This window comes from Peromyscus californicus, unplaced genomic scaffold (assembly GCF_007827085.1).
Source record: "Peromyscus californicus insignis strain IS unplaced genomic scaffold, ASM782708v3 Scaffold_23__1_contigs__length_62951481, whole genome shotgun sequence".
NCBI classification, from domain to species: Eukaryota; Metazoa; Chordata; class Mammalia; order Rodentia; family Cricetidae; genus Peromyscus; species Peromyscus californicus.
The window spans coordinates 17,355,052-17,375,476 of NW_026294534.1; the positions used below are offsets into that span (position 1 = coordinate 17,355,052).

The window sequence follows — 20,425 nt, forward strand, 5'->3', positions numbered from 1 at the left end:
GTGCACACTAGCCAAGCGCTCCACCACTGGGCTATATCCCAGAACTCTTCTCCTGTTTGAGACGGGGCTCACTAAGTTGCACAGGCTGGCCTTGAACTTGCTCTGTAGCCCAGGCAGGTCTTAAACTTGCAGTCCTCCTACCTCAGTCTTCTCAGTGGCTGGGATTACAGGCCTATCCATATCAGTAAGTATAATATTTTCTTTGCACTGGAACAGCTTATTAGAGCAGTGGAAATTCATCTTAGAGACTCAGTTACAGTGTAAGTTAGAAGGACTGGAACAACATTTCTTCAGGTCTAACAAATGATACCGATGACCACAACTTAATATCATACAGGTATTAAGGGGTGGAAATGGGAGTGGCCACATTTATTAGGCCCCTAGTGACTCACTAGCAAAAATATGCTTCCTGTTCCTATGACTTCATGCTCTGATAGCTTAGAGTTCTGAGCGTCCAAAGAAGAAATTCTTCCACTAGATGCCACCACAATGATTCCACTGGAGTGGAACTTATACCACACACTCAGTTATGCTGGGTGCTGGGCTCTTCCTACTTCTAAACTAACAGAGGAAGACTTTGCAAGTGGGTAGATGGCAGATCCATACCCCTACATGGAAGCAAGGAAAGCAGGTCTGGAACACTTCTTAGTGTTTATTGCAGCCTGTCACGGCCAAATCCAGCAGGGCTACAGGGCCCAGGCCCTTCAGGAATGAATGTTTGGGTCACTCCACCAGTGGAAGCTACAACCCACTGAGGCACTTACTGGCGGCAAAGGGAATAGAGAATGGGCAGTGTGACAGCATAATGTAGACTGGAGAGCCGGAAGTGCGAGATGTGACCTCAGAGCAGCTACAACCCTGAGAACTGCCACTGTCATCAATCTCTTATTTCATCCTGAGGAGAACTGTGATGAAATGTTCTCATTTCCTTCCCTCTCTCATCCCTTCTTCATATGCTGTAATATCCACCTAACGGTGGGCTTGGAAGAGCACTTCTGGATGAGGCTAACACTTCACCGAGTAGAACACAGAAGGCCGCACTCATGGACAGGTTTCAAACAATCCATTTCACATCAGAAAAGAACAAACTACTGACCAGGAAGAGGGGAATTTTTCCCAATAGGCATCAGGCTGAGACACCTGCGATGTTCCTACCGTTGGAACTGAGCTGGAACACCAGCTCCTTCTGGGTCCTGAGCGGAGTAACGCCATCAGCGCTACTGATAGCAGAACGGCATGAGTCAGTCCATCCTCTTTGTGTGAGTGTGTGTGTGTGTGTGTGTGTGTGTGTGTGTGTGTGTGTGTGAATCCCATTAGCTCAGTTTCTCTAGAGAGCCTGAACAATACAAAAAAATAAAAAAATAAAAAAAAAAAAGCCAAAACTGAAGACAAACAGCAACATCCTGTTTAGATTTCTTTAAACAGATTGGAATCAGTAAACAGTTGATGCCTGTGACCACTTCAAGATAATATCAGAATAGTGGTTAACTATTTGCAATTCAACTAATGCTAAGCATTTGGCAAACTCACTCAAAGGAGAGAGAGATCTAGAGGCAGGGAGGCAGACAAGGAGGGACAGAGGGAGAGAGGGAGGGGAAGAGGGAGAGAGAATGAGAATGATTAATTCTAGAGAAAGAGAAGAGCAGAAAACCAATTGCACCTTACTGTACAGTTCAGATAAGAACAGCATTAATACGGCTGTTCTGCAACACATCAATACTTCTCTGAAAACTACACTATTCTACAATGAAGAAGGAAGAATAGAAAATGGATATGATTTGTCAAGGGCTGAAAGAAGACAAAGAATGAAAATTCTCATCTTCCATAAAAATAAAGAAGCAGGGGCTGGAGAGATGGCTCAGTGGTTAGGAATGCTTATTCTTCTTGCGAGGACCTGGGTTTGGTTCCCAGTACCCATGTGGTAGTTCACAACCATCCATATCTCCATTTCCAAGAGATCTAATGCCTTCTTCTGACTTCTACAGGCAGCAGGCATGTACCTGGTACACATACATGCTTACAGGCAAAAACTCATAAAAATAAAATCATTCTAAAGAATAAAAAGAGCAGCATTAGAGAGGTCATCTAAGGACCTGGAGGTGCTGGGTGTGGTGACACACACAGAGCACTTGAAAGGCTGGGACAGCTAAAGGACTGTGGGTCCAAGGCCAGCCTGACCTGCACAGCAAGAGCCTGCCTCAAATATAAATGAATAAATATACATATAAATGCTTAGAATGAGTAACAAAAAAAATCAGCTACCTAAAAGTAACAGTTATTATCTCAAAGGATGGGAGTGTTGGGCAGAAACTGACTTTAATTTTTATAGTAAAATTATATAATAATCTCTTTTTAATCTACAGAATACGTTTCATAAAGATGAAAACTTTAAACAAACAAAAAACCCCACTAAAAACATATACTACATACCCATCAATATAAAAATTGAAAAGAAGGAAGGAACTGGGAAGATGGCTTAGTGGGTACAGGGCTTTGTCATCCAAGTGTCAGGACCTGAGTTCAAATCCCCAGAACCCACATGAAGCAGTTCACATCTATAACCCTAGTGCTCCTGTGGGGAAGTGGGAGGTGAGGACAGGGGAATCCCAAAAAGCTCAAGGGCCAACTGGTCTGCATCCACACTCACACACACACACACACACACACACACACACACACACACACACTCACATGCACACCCATACACAAAGACACACTTAATACACACAGGGATGAGAAACTAAATCAGGGTCCACTTAACTAACAGAGCACTCTAATATGTTGTGATATAAATGCATCAATACGGGCTGGAGAGATGGCTCAGAGGTTAAGAGCACTGACTGTTCTTCCAGAGTTCCTGAGTTCAATTCCCAACAACCACATGGTGGCTCACAACCACCTTTAATGAGATCTGGTGCCCTCTTCTGGCCTGCAGTCATACATGCTGTATACATAATAAGTAAATAAATCTTTTAAAAAAAAATGCATCAATACAGATGGATCACGAGGACATTTTAAGTGGTGAATGCAAACGTCAGACCCACAGAGCCTCTATTATTAAAACTAGAAAACTGGAGGCTGAAGACACAGCAAAGCAATGGTGTGCTTGCCTAGCATGTGTGAGGTTCTAGGTACAGTCCTCATTACCCACCCTCCCAAAAATCCTGCAAGTGCGCGTGCGCATATAAATAGATATCGTGTGTTATACGAAGTGGAAAGAGGGCGAGGAGCACAAGGCATCAATTGATTAATCAGACATGTGACATTCCTAAGCATGACTACTACTGGACGAACAAGGACGAGGAGCCGAGAATCTCATCAGTAAAAAACATAAAGCAAACAGATGATGACATCAATCAATCAACTGAAGGTATCTTACTTGAACCAAAGATGACCTGACACTGTGCGTCGTAGTACTGGCACACGCCATTGTAGCAGTAGGCTTTGCTATTCTGGCAAGGGTATCCATTCTGAATGAAGACGTCTGGCGGACAGAACTGGGAGGAGCCATTGCAGTACTCGGGGACATCACACTCACTGGTTTTCCCCCTGCACATGGAGCCTCCTGGAAGGAACTAAGGGAATGAGATTCAAATTAAATAGGAATATCAGGGTAATCTCCACAAATTCATCAAATTTAAGACCACGGTGCATGTATAAAGGTTCCAACAACAGAGATTAAATCACCCAACACAAAAGTGAACAAACCCCATAACAGGCAATTCATAAATATTATAAAATGAAAAAACCCTCACAGGTATTCAAAAGAAATGCAAATTAAATGAAATCACAAAGAATGCTGCAGAAGCACTGTACTACCTAGGACAATGACAGAGTCAAGGGCAGCATGAAGCGACCGATCGACCGCTCAACCGATCAGGGCTAGGGAGATGAGGTAGCTTGGCTGGGTGAGGGAGGCAAGGACAGGAAACCACCTCATCTCAATCCTCCAGTCAATCCAGGAAGAGCTCCACGTTCCCTGCTGGAATCATGGGATCACGAGGCATGCCACCAAGATGTTTGGTTTGGGGTTTGGTTTCCAAAGGGTTCTGGGGATCAAATTCAGATCCTCTTTATCAGTTAACTCCCCAATCCTTAATTTTCTACAGTCTACACTTTGGTACTTTTGAATTTTCTCTAACAAATATATGTTACTTTAGAGAGAAAATAAAAGATGGGGACATAACTCCAGCGAACACAATGCCTTACTTTGAATCCGCAGTACCCGAAACACACAAGTCAACTCAATAGGCCCCTTACAAAAAAATAAAATGCCCAGAAGTGGGATGAAATATAAAATGATCATATAGTTAAGAATGGTAGGTAGCGATCTCGGAAGCTACATTTCCATAGATCAACTTCCTTCTCCGATTTGTTCCTGACAGGGGGGATTCCTTGCCTGGCAATCTTTACAACAGTCGCCATATGAACATTCAGCAAATGACTTGAGCTTACAAGTGCGTCCTTCACAGCAGGGGTCCGACTCACATTCCTGCGAACAGAAAATGGTCCCCAGTAAATAATGAGTCCTTGGTAGGGTGGTCATCAGTAACGTTCTTCTCCTGTCCTGTAATGTGTTTCTCTCCCCCTAGCTTCAAGGCACATCAGCCTCTTTAGCTACAAGTATTTAATTGTCAACATATTTCAAGACAGCTGGTAATTCCAGAAGAAAATACCCAACACGGAGGGACTTAAAGAATGGAAATTTAGGCCGGGCGGTGGTGGCGCACGCCTTTAATCCCAGCACTCGGGAGGCAGAGCCAGGCGGATATCTGTGAGTTCGAGGCCAGCCTGGACTACCAAGTGAGTTCCAGGAAAGGCGCAAAGCTACACAGAGAAACCCTGTCTCGAAAAACCAAAAAAAAAAAAAAAAAAAAAAAAAAGAATGGAAATTTATTTTCTCACAGTTCTGAAAAGCAAGGAGAAGGCTCTCACAGAGTTTCAGGGGACCCTCTCTTGCTGGCTGGCACACACAACGTGGCCCATCTTCAGTGCTCGCACTGGACAGAAAGCCAGGGAAATGCCTACTGCTTCTGCTAAAGACACTGATCCTAGTGAATCAGGGCTCCACCCTCCAGTGTTAGTCTTAATTATTTCCTCAGAGACCCCATCGCCAAACGCGGCTTCTCTGGAGGTTATGCTTTGACGTGAATTCTGAAGACCACAGAGAAGTAAATATCCAGGGATGCCTTTCTCTTCCTGCTCTGGGTCCCACTGCTCATGGGACGGCTCTTTTCTCTGGGTAGGCACACTATTCCTTTATTCCTTTTCTTGTGGGGTAGGAGGTGAAGATTGGACTCAGTGCACTGTACATGCTAAGCACACACACCATACAGAGAAGCATTTTTTCTCAGCTTCTGTCACCATGCTTTGGGCCACCACAGTTACATTTCACCTCCAACCTCTCATCCACAGACACCTGTGTGAATATAGAAATCTTAACCCCCTATAAATGTGCTATACCCTTGTAAGCTGTCACCACGGGGGGAGACTGGCAGAGGAGTACATGGAGCTCTATATACTGTTCCGTAACCTCTTATCTGCCAACAATTATTTCATAATAAAGTTCTAAAATAAGCTTTCCCTTTTAACTAACATATAGTATTTTTACATATCTATGAGACAGTGTAAATTCATATAATCAATGTACACTGATTAAATCAGGGTCATTATCATTTTTATCACATAACAAAAATTAAAACAAATGAGCTACAATCTACACTTTCAAACACACAAATAAATAAAATAGAGAAGAAAATAAGTCAAGATAGATCATGGACCTAACTATAAAGCCAAAAACTATAAAACTCCTAGGAGAAAATCTGTACCAAGGGGGAGCACCCAGAGCATTGGCCATAAAAGCACAAAGTGGCAGTGGCCTTCATCACAATTAAGCTCTGTGCTCTAAGACACCACACTTTATCAAAGGCAAACTGTTAAGAGGGCATTTACATTTGCAGCTAATTAAGCTGACCGGGTCTCTTTCCCCATGGGGGCCCGGTGTGCAATGATAGCTAACAGCAGCGTCCTTGGTAGTGTATGCAGCCTGTAGCCTATATGGGCTGCCCCCAGGGACCTTGGAGACATTTTTCTAGCAGCCATTCAAGTCTCTGATCTCAGTGTTGTCCCCAATCTAGGCTCCAGAGATGTGGGCATGGTGCCTTTGGGAAGCCCCAGGGCACAGCGGCCAGGGTTCACAGTGGCCAGGTCATCATGTCCATCCGCACCAAGCTGCAGAATAAGGAACATGTGAGTGAGGCTCTTTGTAGAGCCAAGTTAAGGTCCCTGGCCGCCAGAAGACTCACATCTCAAAGAAATAGAGCTTCACCGCATTTAATGCAGATGAGTTTGAAGGCACGGTCGCTCTTTCCTGATGGCTGTGGGGTCAAATATATCCCCAATCACAGTCCAGAGCCTAGACAAGTGGCAAGTCCTGCATTCCTGAAGCTTCTACAGTGCCCGCCTGTACGCTACCAAATCATGTTCGGTAGCAAAGCTCACACCCAGCCAATAAATAAATAAATAAACAGGACTTTTACAAATCAAGCATCTAATAAAAGACACATGTCCAAGATAAATAAAACAGAACTCCATAGCAAATAAGACAACTTTTCAAATGAACATAAAGAGATGAACATACACCACAAGATACACAGAGGGCAAATAGCACACGGGAGCCTGCTCGACAGACGTAGACACCAGGGGTGCACAGCAAAACCTAAGGAAATGGGGTGGGTTAACTGGGGAGCACGGAGGAGGGCGATACAGAAGGAGAGGGAGGGAGGCGGGGCTACAGAATGCTAAGGCTGTTGGGAAAAGGCGCAAAGAATAGATTGCTATAGGTTTACCTAAAAGCTATATATACATAATATTTGTGTGTGTGCATATAATAGATTTATAGTTTTTTGGGGGTTTTTTTGAGACAAGGTTTTTCTGTATAGTTTGGTGTTGGCCTCGAACTCACAGAGGTCCGCCTGCCTCTGCCTCCCGAGTGCTGGGATTAAAGGTGTGCGCCACCACCGCCGCCCGGCTTAGATTTATAGCTTAAATGAAGTGACAACTCTCGGGTGATAATGTCCCCCCAAGAGCCGTAAACGACCTAAGAGAGCCCCAGTTCCAGGCATGAGAAATCTCCTCTCGAGTCGTTGGTCAGGAGAATCCAAAGGGCTGAACAGAAGTCATGGAATGCCTCAATCACATAGACTAGAAAACAGTTCTCTCTTAGGATACGGGAAGGCTTTCCAGACCAAGATTGGTTGGGCAAGGAAGATGGCTGCGAATAACACAGTAGGGCTTCACATCTGAACAAGTATGTTCTGGATCCAATGGCAGCCCAAGGGGAAGGGGACTGTGGCCAGCGTGCAGTGACAACGACGGTGGACAGAGCTAAGGGCCCTGGAGTCAGGTCCACCATAAAGGACCATTAACCAAAGGATACTGGTACTCGGAGGGGGAAGGATTTTGATGCTGAGGATGCTGGAGGGTGAAACAGCTGAAATTCACTTACTAAGTGAGTCCGGCTGAACAAATACTGCTTGAATGGCATGACCAAAATGGTGAACACTTCAAGAACTAACCAGTTACAGATAATACCAGTAACAAATAATCCAATAGTTACAATAAAAATACTAGGCAGATAGGTACCATTTAAAAAGAACGGTACCACGGTGCTTGCCTGAGGTCACGGCATCGTGGGGCAGATCCCCAGGAGCTGACCAGTCCCAGAGACACAGCCACACTACACAACAGTGGTAACCCTCACTTTACCACTACAGCCCACAGTCACCCCTCTGCCCAAGGTGCCCAGCAAACCTCACGGTAATCTCACACAGCAAAGCCGGAAGACTCAACTGACCTTTGGTGTGCCACAGTCACACTCTTCCCCGGGGTCCACCAGCTTATTACCACAGAAGGGCGCGCTGTAAGCTTCATCAGGCTTCGGAACGTTGAGAAGGCAGCTCCCTCCCTTATTCAAAGTTAACTTCTCAAAGTCCTCTGCACTGCAGCTGCTGAAGTTTCTGGAACCTCTACAATACACATTAAGAAAAGGGTCTCAGCCGGGCGGTGGTGGCGCACGCCTTTAATCCCAGCACTCGGGAGGCAGAGCCAGGCGGATCTCTGTGAGTTCGAGGCCAGCCTGGGCTACCAAGTGAGTTCCAGGAAAGGCGCAAAGCTACACAGAGAAACCCTGTCTCGAAAAACCAAAAAAAACAAAAACAAAAAAAAGAAAAGGGTCTCACATCATTGCTTATCTTCAAAGGTCTTAGTCATATCTTTAAGCAGTAAGAAGTAAATACTGTAAAAAGCAGAGACTAAACAGAGGTAGACAAACAGGAGACCATCTATCCCTAATAATTAAAGGAATCACTTCAGTTACTATATAGTTCACCACTAAAGTTACACTACGCTGGCCTCCATGAAAACATCTTCCAAGCATATCACTTGTCAATACATTGAAACAAAAATCAGAATTATTTCAGTCTACAGAGACCTTAAAAGTTTACCTAGTCTCATTCAGAATTCAACTTTATTTTTCTAAAACGCTACATTTCAAATCCTGGAAGCTACCTGTGTGCTTCCTAATCCTGTTACCTGAGGTATGGCTCGCTTACCTTCCCCTTCCCTAACTCACACTCTGGGAGCCATGAGAAAAAAACACAAATGGGCAGTTCCAGGCCAGACCCTTCACTGCCCCTGTGGTAGTCTGAATGGAAATGCCGTCCCCCATAGCCTCAGGCTGGGATACTTGTCTCAGTCTCCTCCGTGTCTGTCCCTTTCTGTGTGTGTTTCTCTCTCTGTCCCTTTCTGTCTCTCTCTCTCTCTAGTTCTCGTTCTCTCTCTCCCTCTCCCTCTCTCTCTCTCTCTCTCTCTCTCTCTCTCTCTCTCTCTCTCTCTCTCTCTCTCTTTCTCTCTGTCTCTTTCTGTATGTGTTCCTCTCGGTCCCTTTCTGTCTCTATCTGTGTTTCTCTCTGTCTCTCTCTGTCTCTCTCTGTCTCTCTCTGTCTCTCTCTGTCTCTCTGTCTCTGTCTCTCTCTCTCTCTCTCTCTCTCTCTCTGACTCATCGTTGTAGATCAGGATGTAAGCTCTCGGCTAACTGCTCCAGCGCCATGTCTACCTGCCCGCTTGCCTATGCTGACGTGCTCGATGACATGATAGCGATGGACCCTAGTCCTCTGAAACTGTGAGCCTCAAATAAACTCTTTCTTATATAAGTTGCCTTGGTCATGGTGTTTCATCACAGGGACAAAAAAGTAATCACCTAGAGGCAGCTTGCACTGCAAAGAGTCAGCTGCTCTAATGACAAATCTTCAGTTTGAGCTGTAAATGTCTTTTAGACTGTAACTCCTGTGAATAATGACTACTACTCTGAAGGTCAGATGGGCTATGCACACAAGAATTACACAAATTCAACTTTGATATGCTAGATCTGCTCCCACACACACACCCATCCACCCCACCCCCCCCCACCCCCGTTTTTCTTGGTTACCGGCTTACCTAATTGTGGCCACACAGGTGATAAAAAATAGCTCTTATGTTATAAGAAACTGAAGCTTTTGTTGGACCTCACAGTCAGAGTCAATAACAACTTGAGTCACCTAAGACTGCTGTCCTACTGTGTGTGTATGTGTCTCTCTCTGAGTCCCTTTCTGTCTCCTCAGCCTGCCTGTTTAACCTGCCTATAAGAGAACAATGTAACAACCAACTCTGCTTGCCTTGGATTTTCCATGGAATCAACTTTTACAACCTATAACCTTGAATTACGTACACTTCCATGTGCCTCACCCAGAGTATCGCATGTGTGTTATGACAATCATTTGCTAGAAACAGCAAGTAGGCTGAAAGCAATCTAACAAGTGAATATCCACCATAAACACTGAATGGAACATACAGATACTGCTTGGTAAACAGTGATATTGTAATACCATTCGCTATCTGGGTCAGTTGGGCAGTCGTCATGAACAACTTAATCCCCTGTAAAACTGTTACAAATTTCTATATATGTATTCCTTCTTCATGAGATGCTTTCTATGCTATTCAGTAAATAGAGCAAATCCCTTTTTTAGGGACACACTCACTCAGACAGACACACAGGGTCAGGGACAGATTCATAAGACAGCATTCAGGCAGACACAGACTTAGATTCACATGACAGACAGACAGACAGGGACGACAGAAGACACAGTAAAGTAGAGAATTCAAATCTGGGCTCACTCTGGGTAAAATGACATCAAGGAGAAGTATTCTGACTTCTTTTCTTACTATGACACTGACCCAATACTGGAGACTTTCAATTTATTATTAATGCATTCAAACCAACCACATTCTGTTGCCCTGTGTGAGACTATGTGAGGGGCACATGAGGAATTTCTGAGAAAAATGCAACATCTGAGAACATCTGAGGAATCTTTAGTCATTTAATCCACACAGCCAATAATAACTACATGTTACCAGGAGTCCTGCTGATTGTTTTTACTTTTGAAAATTAATAGGAAATATACCTATATGCCACAAATCATCGACAAACCCATCTTTTGTTAAAATTTTATCTGAGATAGTTGTCTACCTACCTACCAATCTCTCTATCTGGTAACCTACACTTTGGTTATACCATTGCTAAGGAAAATATCAAGGAATGTTCCCCTGGTGTTTTCTTCTATGGCTATATGTTTTATATACCTAGACCTTTTATCTATTTTGACATCATTCATACAAAAGGTAAGGATCTAATTTTATTCTTTGGTATGTAGAAAACCTCCTTCACAGAAAATATTTGCAAGTCAGGTATCTGAAAAAGGGTTAATACTTAAATGTATAAGGAAAACTCAATAGTAGAAAAACATCTCCACTTAAAAATAAGAAAACGGTCTTGAATACACATTTTCAGATGAAGACAATAAAACCCAGGAGAAATGAGCTCTCCATCATACAGACACCTGTGTTCTCTTGTTCAGTATTAGTCACTGAAGCCAAGACCTGGAAACAACCTAAGTGTTCACCAGTGGACAAACAGATAAATACACTACAGTAGTATGCATATATCCCATTACACATGTGTGCACATATACTGTTATATGTGTTTGTGCATGTATACACATGTATGTGCATATATAACATTACTCAGACTCAGAAAAGAAGACCCATACTATTGGTCATAATATGAATGAACCTAGAGGATTCTGTGCTAAGCAAAATAAGCCAGACACAAAAAAGGAAAGTATCACATGATCTCAATCATATGTGAAATTGAAAAAAAAGAAAGAAAGAAAGAAAAGAAAAAAATGAAGAAACAGTAAAAAATAAAACAGCTAGATGGGAGCAAATGGGGAGATGGGGGTGAAAGGACACATGTCAGCAATATGCAGGACTGGAAAGTGCAGAACCAGGTACAATGTGAGCACAGGCATTACTACTACATAATTGTGGGAATTTGCTACAGTGGTACCTTTAGGTTCCTCTGCAACAAAGGTAACCATGCAGGGCAATGGATATGTTAATCTGCCTGACAACAGTAACCATTTCACTACCTGTGTATAGCATGTGCCATCCCAGCACCCAGGAAATTGATCAAGAAGACAGAGAATTTGAGGCTAGCCTGGGCTGCCGAGTAAGACTATCTCAAAAACAAAAAATATAGATTTTACTTGTTTTTTTTCTTTAAATACAGAGTCTTACTGTGTAGCCCTGGTTGGCCTCAAATTCATAGAGATCTATCTGCCTCTGCCTCCTGAGTGATAGAATTAAAGCCATATGCCAACCTCACCCATCCATGTTACAGATCTTAAATATAAACAGTAAAAGCAATATATATGTCTACAGCATAATAAGGCATATAACATGCATGTGTATATGCAGTGAGATATGTAATGTATGTAACATACATGTGTTATTTATAATATATACATATATACCATATAATGTATACAACATGTGCACATACTATGTATCATCTGTACACTATGCACACATATCTATAACTGATAATACATAGTGTATGCATGATAAGCATGTATATACTCACATACATAATTAACCCTTTGCCATCACCAGAGCAAGATGCACAAGCAACAGCAAAAATAGGGTCTGCAGAAGCAGCCCTGGGGCTTCTGGAAATACAAAGAACTCTAATCCACAGATCCTTTTATGACTCTTTTGCCCCAAATTGCCTGTCAGCACTTTTGTTTGCTAGCAAGGAAGCAATGAGCCTGCTCCTGTGCCTAGAACATTCCAATGCCGTTCACTATTAGACATAGTCTGGATGTAAGACACTGATAGGCTTTAGCAGAATGGCAGATAAAAAGAAAGGAGAAAAACTACAAACAATTGTTTATAATAAAAGAGTAATTTAAAATCAAAACTGACTGTGGAAAGGAAAATTTTCCCACGAGGTCTGTGATAATGGCAACCCATTTTGCATTTTTCTTCTCACTACTCCTGAGGCTATTATGGGGACCCCTTGGTGTCATACCAAACATCTGTGCATCCAACAAAGAGGTGTTGGACATCTGCCTGGATGAGGTACTCTTCTCAGTTCAAGGAATAAAATCATGAACAGGGCAGAAACTCAACTGTGAGCAGGGCCAAAACCTTTTCTGTGAAGGCCACACTCTAATGAGTGTGCAGACTGCAAACCTTAGTGGGTAATTTACTTGGAATGATAAAAGGTGGTAGTCATACTATGGAAAAAGGGAGGCAATGAATTGTGGGTAGGCTGGAGTGCTTACAGTTTCAAAAGGACAGCCAGTCCAAGCACTTCCTACCTCATGACACTTCAGTCAAAATTGGAAATCTGGGAAACGAATATCACAGAGGGAAAGAAACCTGAACAAAAACCCTAAGGCAGAGGCTGTAGCATGTTCCAGCAATGCTGAGGAGGTGAGTGGCCCTGAGAGGGAAGCAGTAAATAAGAGAAGGAGCAAGAGAGACTGAGCAAAGGCAGGAGAAGACCCCAGGCAAACGTGGCTACCTGCTGCAAGTGAAATGTGGTCGGTGTGAGTGGGCTTGAGACCGAGCAAAAAAGACGCACTTGGACTCCTGCTGGAGGATCACCACTGACTGGAAGAGGGCCCTCCCTGAACCCCCGCCACAGGCGACGATGAATCAGAACGACATCCTTGGAGTCAGGAAAAGAGGTCGATTATTTCAAGGAACGGCATGCAAGAACGCAAGAAGTCGAGGCTGGGCGACAGGAAGGTTAGCAGCGGCGGACATGGGAAGTCTGTGGGCAGATCAGAGCCTATGGGGATAAGCCTGTGTGAATCGGCTGGACATCAAGTCACACAGGTTTGTAATAGTTTACTTCCTCTCACTGATTGTGCCTTCCACACAGCTCATGTGATAATGTTGTCTGTAAGAAAGTCCTCATCGGACAGTCACAGCAGATGTGCCAGCGGATGTTTATCCTACATCCGGTCCCTAATTACAACCTGCACAGAGCCTCCTCCTTTGACAAGGGCTATTTGAAGAGCCTCGTATTCAGCAACTGAGCCCCATTTTCTCATAAACTATGTTTGAAAATGTGAGCCTAGAACAAGGTACCAAAAAAAAAAATTCAGTTTCAACCACAATGAAGTTACTATAGTACTGAAAATTTTAACAAAATCATAAGCATGTGAGGCTATTTATAGCAGATAGGAGCTGGGATTTTAGAAACATGACCTAACACTGGCCTCAGCAAATGCCATAAAAAGACTATGAGGCAACAGAAAAGATAACCTGCTGTGGGATGGTCTTTCTGTAAGCTGTGAATATGTGTTGCTATGATTGGTTAATGAAGAGTCTGCTGTGACCTATGGCAAGTCAGGTTATAGGCAGGCAGGAAATCCAAGAAAGAGACAGGAAGAAGAAAGGCAAAGAGGCAGGAGAGATGTCAGCCTGCCACCCAAGGAGGAACATCCAGCAGACCGGTAATGCCACAGCCATGTGGCAAAACATAGATTAATAGAAATGGGTTAATTTAAGATGATAGAGCTAGCTAGCAAGAAACTTGAGCCATTGACCATACAGTTTGTAATTAATATAAGCCTCTGAGTGATTATTTTATAAGCAGCTATGGGACCATGGGGCTGGGTGGGACCGGAGAAACTTCCGGCTACAATAACCCTCTGCCCATCACCACAGGATGGCACACAGCAGAGAGGATGGCACCCTATCCTCTGCCTGTTACTCTAGATGATGCAAGAATTATGACTTAAAACATCTCCCCCACTTTTCACTAAATGAGTTCTGAAAAATTCAAAATGAAATTGGCAATGAAGGAAACGCCAGGATATGACCAGAAATATCATGTCATAACTCATTACTTGCATTGCTACTCTATTTCTGTGAGTAACCCAGAAGTAACCATTAACCATCCCAGTCTCAATGGTCTGTGTCTGAAGGACCCAGGGAGGAGACTAAACATGCATGCAGAGGAAAAGCACCGATTATGGGGGAGGGGGGGTGACTGGACAAAACCACCTCTCTCCTTTCATTTCTTTTTTTGAAACAGGCCTCATTATGTCGCTCCGGCTGGCTTCAAACTGGCCACTCCTACCTCAGTCTCTTAAGTACCAGCCTTTGAGATGTACACCCCACACCTCACCTCAGCCATTTTTTGAGAAGAGCGAGTACAGGAAATATACGTCACACCTTCTGGAAACCAACAGCAGAACTTCGGAGTGATTACCACAGATCATTAAAATCTTAAGATGCTGGGTTAGAGGGCTCATCAGTGAAACACTTTTCCTGCTTACTGTGGCAGGTGTCTCTGTGGGGAATCAGGCAGGCGCCATGGGAATTCATGGCCCTCTCACCCTCCTTCCACAGCACCGAGTCAAGCCTGACAGTGTACCAAGGAAGGAACTGGGAATCACACCACTCAGCCCAGCACAATTGCTTCAGGAACTCACTCCAAGGGCAACTGGTCCAAATCTGACCCTACAGGCCTGACTGATGGGATATTTTTAAATCTGATGAACGTTTATTGTTATAGGGTAAAAGGGCCAGCCAAAGAAACCCACCCTGGCCCTGAAACCAGAGTCAACTCTGCCCATAACCAACTAAATCAACCAATCCCTGAGCAGGAAAACCGACCAATCCCTGAGCAGAAAATCTTCTCCCTGGAAAAACTCCACCCCTAAGAAGCCCTATATGGGGCAGTGGTGGCACACACCTTTAATCCCAGCACTCGGGAGGCAGAGCCAAGCAGATCTCTGTGAGGTCGAGGCCAGCCCGTTCTACAGAGTGAGATCCAGGACAGGCATCAAAACTACACAGAGAAACCCTGTCTCGAGAAAAAAAAAAAAAAGAAGAAGCAGCCCTATATATGGCCCTCTAGCTGTTCAGTTATCAGCTGTCCTTCTCCACCCTGGCACAGGCAGCCACTCTCCTGGATTCCTTCTTCCCAAATAAGTCTCTTTTTTAACAGAGTCTTGGGTGAAGATCTTTTGCAGGTTTTACAGGCGAGGATCTCCCTTGGGAGCAGAGCAGACCAGCAGAAGAAATGGACACTTCTGCTAGGAAGATCCCTGGGGGTGGGGGGGTGGGGCAGAAGTAGCAAGTTTTTGCTGGAGCTGGAGCAGATTGCTACATTTCTGCAGCGGTTTCCCTTTTAGCAGAGTGAAACAGAAGTAACATCTTGGGCTGGAGCTGAAAAGAAACAGTTACGTCTGCTGGGACGTTCCCTTAGAGGGCAGAGCAGAAGAAGAAATGGGTATCTCTGCTGGGAAGCTCCCTTGGGGGGGGAGGGGGAGAGAGCACAGTTCAGCTGCACAGTACAGCCCGGGGAGACCATCCCCCATGGCACACTAGCTTCAGGTATGGCCTGACTTTAAAACAAGTGAGGAAACCTTTCTCCTCACAACTGTAGGTACCCAGGATACCTCCCTTCACAGCTGGAGGTACAGCCTGACTTCCTGACAACTCAGGATACCTTTCCCTCTAGGGCTGCAACACTTGCAATTATACTTTTCCTAATTGGTTATTTTTTTGTTTGTTTATTTCTTAGGTTTTCATTCTCGCTCTTACATACATATCCCACAAAGTCCAAAGCCATTACTTAGTTGGCTGGGTTTGTCTGTATGTTCATCCACCCAGTCGACTCCTGGGCACCCTAGTATTCTACTCATGCCCTGATCACATACTTCCTCTCCCTCTTTCTTCTCCTCTCTTCTTTTTTACTTAACTATATTTAACCTTCTGCAGTAGTTAAAAGAGAAAGGGCTGAAGGAGTGAAACTGTTTGGGAAGGATTAGGGGGTGTGGCCTTGTTGGAGGAGGTGTGTCACTGGGAGTGGGCTTTGAGATTTCAAAAGCCTACGCCAAGCTATACCCCTAAACAGAAAAGGTAGTCTTAAAAAAATCATACGAGAGCACAAAAAAACACCAGATAGTCAAAGCAATCCTTAGCAAAAAGAATACTTCCGGAGGCATCAACATACTTGACTTCAGGCTACACTGCAGAGCCACAGTAGTGAGACTAGCATGGCTCTGACGCAAAAGCAGAATGGAGATGAACGCCACGGAACAGAGGCCCAGACACAAGGTCCTCTGCCCCACGCACACAATGTGGCCATCTGACTTGGGACAGTGCTGCTGAAACTACACACCGGAGAAAAGAGCATCTTCAATGGATGGTGCTGGGAAAACCGAGTGCCTACAGGTAGCGGAACGAAACTGAATCCTCGTCACTCACCCTGCACAAACCTCAACTCCAAATGGATGGAAGATCTCGGCCTAAGACCTGAAACCCTGAAGCTGCTAGAGGAAAAAGCAGGGAACACAGTTTAAGCTACGGTCACAGCTAAGAACTTTCTGAATGGGACCCTGATCATTCAGAAAATAAGGTCAATAACTGACAGATGAGAATTCTTGAAGTTAAACTGTTTCTGTATTCATTTTCATGTCCCTAATTGCTAAGGATGTTGAACACTTTTTTCTTAGCCATTTTTATTTCTTCTTTTGAAAACTGTTTAGATCTACATCACTTTTCTTAACTCGGTCATTTGTTTTCTTGACTCTGTTTTTTGAGGCTTTATATATTTTGAGGATTAATCCTCTGTCAAATATATGGCTGGTGAAGATTCTCTCCCACTCTACGGCTTCCTCTTCACCCAACTGACTGCTTCCTTAGCCACACAGATCTTTTTAGTCTTTTGAAGATCCACTCATCAACTCTTGTCCCTAATTCCTGGGCAGACGGCGACCTGGTCAGAGTGTTTCCCACTCCAGTATCTTACAGGATGCTGCCTGTGTTTTCTTCTAGCAGTTCAGTGTTCCGGGTTTCACATTCAGTCAGCAGTCCCACCCAGCTGTGATATGTTTGAGCCACAGCGATGACTAATGGCCACAAGATATCCCTGAAGGTACAATGCTGCCATTGTACTTTGGTGGTAACCAACAGCCAACTAACTGGATTTCAGGCCTGCTCAACCAGAATAAAAGGATGCCTGGTGCTATAAACCTAGCCAATTACAGACTGCTGCTAGGAGAGTAAACCGGTGTAGGCACTACGGAGACCAGTTTGGTGGAGGGGGGGGGGGGGGTGGTTTCGAACAAGTGAATAGAAGTACTATACGATCCAGCTGTACCACTCCTGGGCAAACATACAAAGGACTTCACACCCTCCTACAGAGACATTTGTCCATCAGTGTTTACTGCTGCTCTACTCACAACAGCAAGGAAATGGAGTCCGCCTAAATGTTCTGAACAGATCACGAAAATACGGTACGTAGAAACAATGACATTCAGTTGTAAAGAAAATCATAAAATTTACAGAAAACCTGATGGAACTAGAAAATATGTTAAGTGAGGTAACCCAGGCTCGGAAAGATAAACATCACCTTCTCTGTCTCATATGTGGGTCCCAACTCTGAAGTTAGATTCATGTGTTTAACTTGCCCCAAGTGTGGCAGCTCTACCAAGCCTACTCTCACCCCAGACTCAAAAGACACGGCAGGAAAGCAGGAAGGAGACAATGTAAGAGGCAGAGGAGGAGGAGTACCGTGCAACACTGTCTTCTCGATACGGCATCGGCCATTGCTCTCACGAACTCCTAACAGCTGTGGTTACATGCACAAGCCAAAAAACAGTCAAAATTCCAGCATGAAAGGGAGAGGGGTCTCAAGGCCCTCACATCCCTAGCTCAGGAGCTACTGGCAGCTGATGGCTGCTGGGGGGGGCAGTCATTTTCTTTTGGGGTGTGGCAACTGGTCGGTTGCCCATGAGCCCATGACCCACTGGATGGCTCTGCATCCAGGCACAAACAGGCAACACTAATTGGATTCCATGTCTTTTTTTTTTTTTTTTTTTTTTTTTAATGAGAAGATGACATGAAGCCGGGAGGGGACTGCATTGGGAGTAGGTGCTTAAAAAGCAGAAAGTTTTGGTCGTGCCTAGAGCACATGTTTACAGCCCCGGCACAAGGGAGGCAGGAGCAGGGGAACGGCCAGTCTAAGACCAGCCTGAGCTACACAAGTCAAGTGACTCTGTGCCGAGGAGACAGGGGCTGGGAGTGCAGCGGTAACAGAACCTCTGCCTAGCGGGTGCTGGGTCCTGGGTTTGATCCTCAGCACTTTAAGAGGGTGTGACATTCAGCTCGTTCTCGACTCCCAGATTGGGGATGCTGAACTTGTAACAGTACTGAAATGGGTGTCCACTGGGCTGGGTATTCGGTTTCCCTCTCCCAGATCTAACCACAGCCTTCTCTACTGGGCATGCCTAGAGCTGACCTATACCAACTACCTTCAATTGCTTGTGGCCAAGAAGAGTGGCAAAGAGAAGTCAGTGTGAGGCCAAAGCTGACTGCCACTCCTGGGTCCCTCTCCATGAGGTCACCTCATACAGCTTGTTCTTCAACAGTGACCTTACCGCTCCAAGATCAGCCTGTTCTACAGCGAAGGCTCCCTGCTCATCAACTGCATCCCTAAGACGCCAACATTCCAGTTATTTGGGGGTCTTCTCTGGGGCAGAATTTAGACATCTTATATTTGAGATTATACTTTTATTCATGTTTAATATTCAATATTCAGTCAGTTTTAATGACAATATTCATAATACCATTATCGTCAGGATAGTTCAGTTATACTCTCAGTCTCTAGCAAAAGAATTACGTGTATTTACCAGCTCGTGTAGCAAGTCTCTCTTGTTGGACTTTCTTTGAATCGCCAGCCCCCAAATAACGACAGACTTATTATTAGTTATGACAGCTTGGCCTTAGCTTAGGCTTATTCCCAGCTAGCTCTTCTAACTTAAGTTAACCCTTTTCTATTCATCTACATTCTGCCACGTGCCTCTTTACCATTCCTCCATTCTGTAAGTCCGACTCCCTCTGTATCTGGCTGGCTTAATTCCAAGAACCTCAGATTCTTCCTGAATTCCTCTCTCCCCGGAAGTCCTGCCTAATCTCTCCTGCCTAGCTATTGGCCACTCAGCTCTTTATTAAACCAATCAGAGGGCGTCTTAGGCAGAGACACATCTTCACAGTGTACAAAAGGTTTATCCCACAACAAGCTCACTTAAGGGTTTTGCTGTTAATTTACTTTTACCAAACGTGATGAGAGTAGGGGGCTCCTCTGCTTCACCACCATACAACCCTGAGCCCTCCCAAGCCTCCACTCTCTCCTGACTTATTATGGTGATACTAACTGCCTTCTGGTGCAAAGCCATTTCCTCTAAATGAAATAGTCCCTCCTGGAGGGATAAGGGATCCTCCTAACACTAAAGAAATAAATGAAACTTAGAAGGCTGAGGATGCTCAGCAAAGTTCCCAGAGTCACAAGCTCCCCGCCTCCAAGTCTGTATGAGCAGTAACAGTGGTGAGGAGAGACGACCCCACAGCTGAGCACTTGCAAGGTGTGCAGAGCATTTCAGGGGTGCAGCTTTCGTGAGCTGTCGCCATGCTGGGGCGGACATTTTGGTAATATACCTGCCTGTGAGTCACCCATGCTTCAGTAAGTAATCCCAAAAAACTCATTGGGTCAGTAATCTAGGCTCAGAGAAACCATTTCTTTGGTCTGTCTTTGGTGCCCTACCTGAAAGAAACATGTTTGATCACATCCCCCAAGAAGTCACACAGCACTTTCAAAAACCCTATGTTGTTAACTAGCTTTTTACACAGAAAGTTTGCCTTTATACAACTTCCCAAGGCATTTCAAAAACCTGACAAAAAGCCTGGCACATCAACTCTCAACAAGCATATGACACGTGAGTGACTAGAGTGTGGGTCCACTCCACAGCCTCTGAATCCTGGCACTTCTTCCTCGCCTCTGAATGTCCTTCCCCTTGAATCTCTCATCTCAGCATCTCACTCACTGCTCAGTTCCCTGAATCCCTGTCCTCACAGCTTCATGGACAACCACATCACACAGCTCACAACCACCTCTAACTCAGCTCCAGGGGATCTGATGCCCTCTTCTGGCCTCCTGAGGTACCTGCACACATGTAATATA

General features: G+C 44.5%; 1 protein-coding gene and 1 non-coding gene across 3 annotated transcripts in view; one reads left to right on the forward strand and one right to left on the reverse strand.

Moving 5' to 3' along the window:
• Positions 1–20,425, reverse strand: part of Adam9 (ADAM metallopeptidase domain 9) — an 80,894-nt gene that overhangs the window by 28,850 nt on the left and 31,619 nt on the right. For both annotated transcript variants that reach the window (XM_052751856.1, XM_052751857.1), the window contains exons 12-14: positions 7,856–8,027; positions 4,400–4,492; positions 3,380–3,575 (exon numbers count right to left, since the gene is read on the reverse strand). In XM_052751856.1, coding sequence (XP_052607816.1) covers positions 3,380–3,575; positions 4,400–4,492; positions 7,856–8,027 — 461 coding nt within the window. The remainder of the gene's footprint in view (positions 1–3,379; positions 3,576–4,399; positions 4,493–7,855; positions 8,028–20,425) is intronic.
• Positions 5,955–6,089, forward strand: LOC128119525 (small nucleolar RNA SNORA70). The gene has a single exon (XR_008221555.1). It is a non-coding gene; the product is annotated as a small nucleolar RNA SNORA70 (small nucleolar RNA).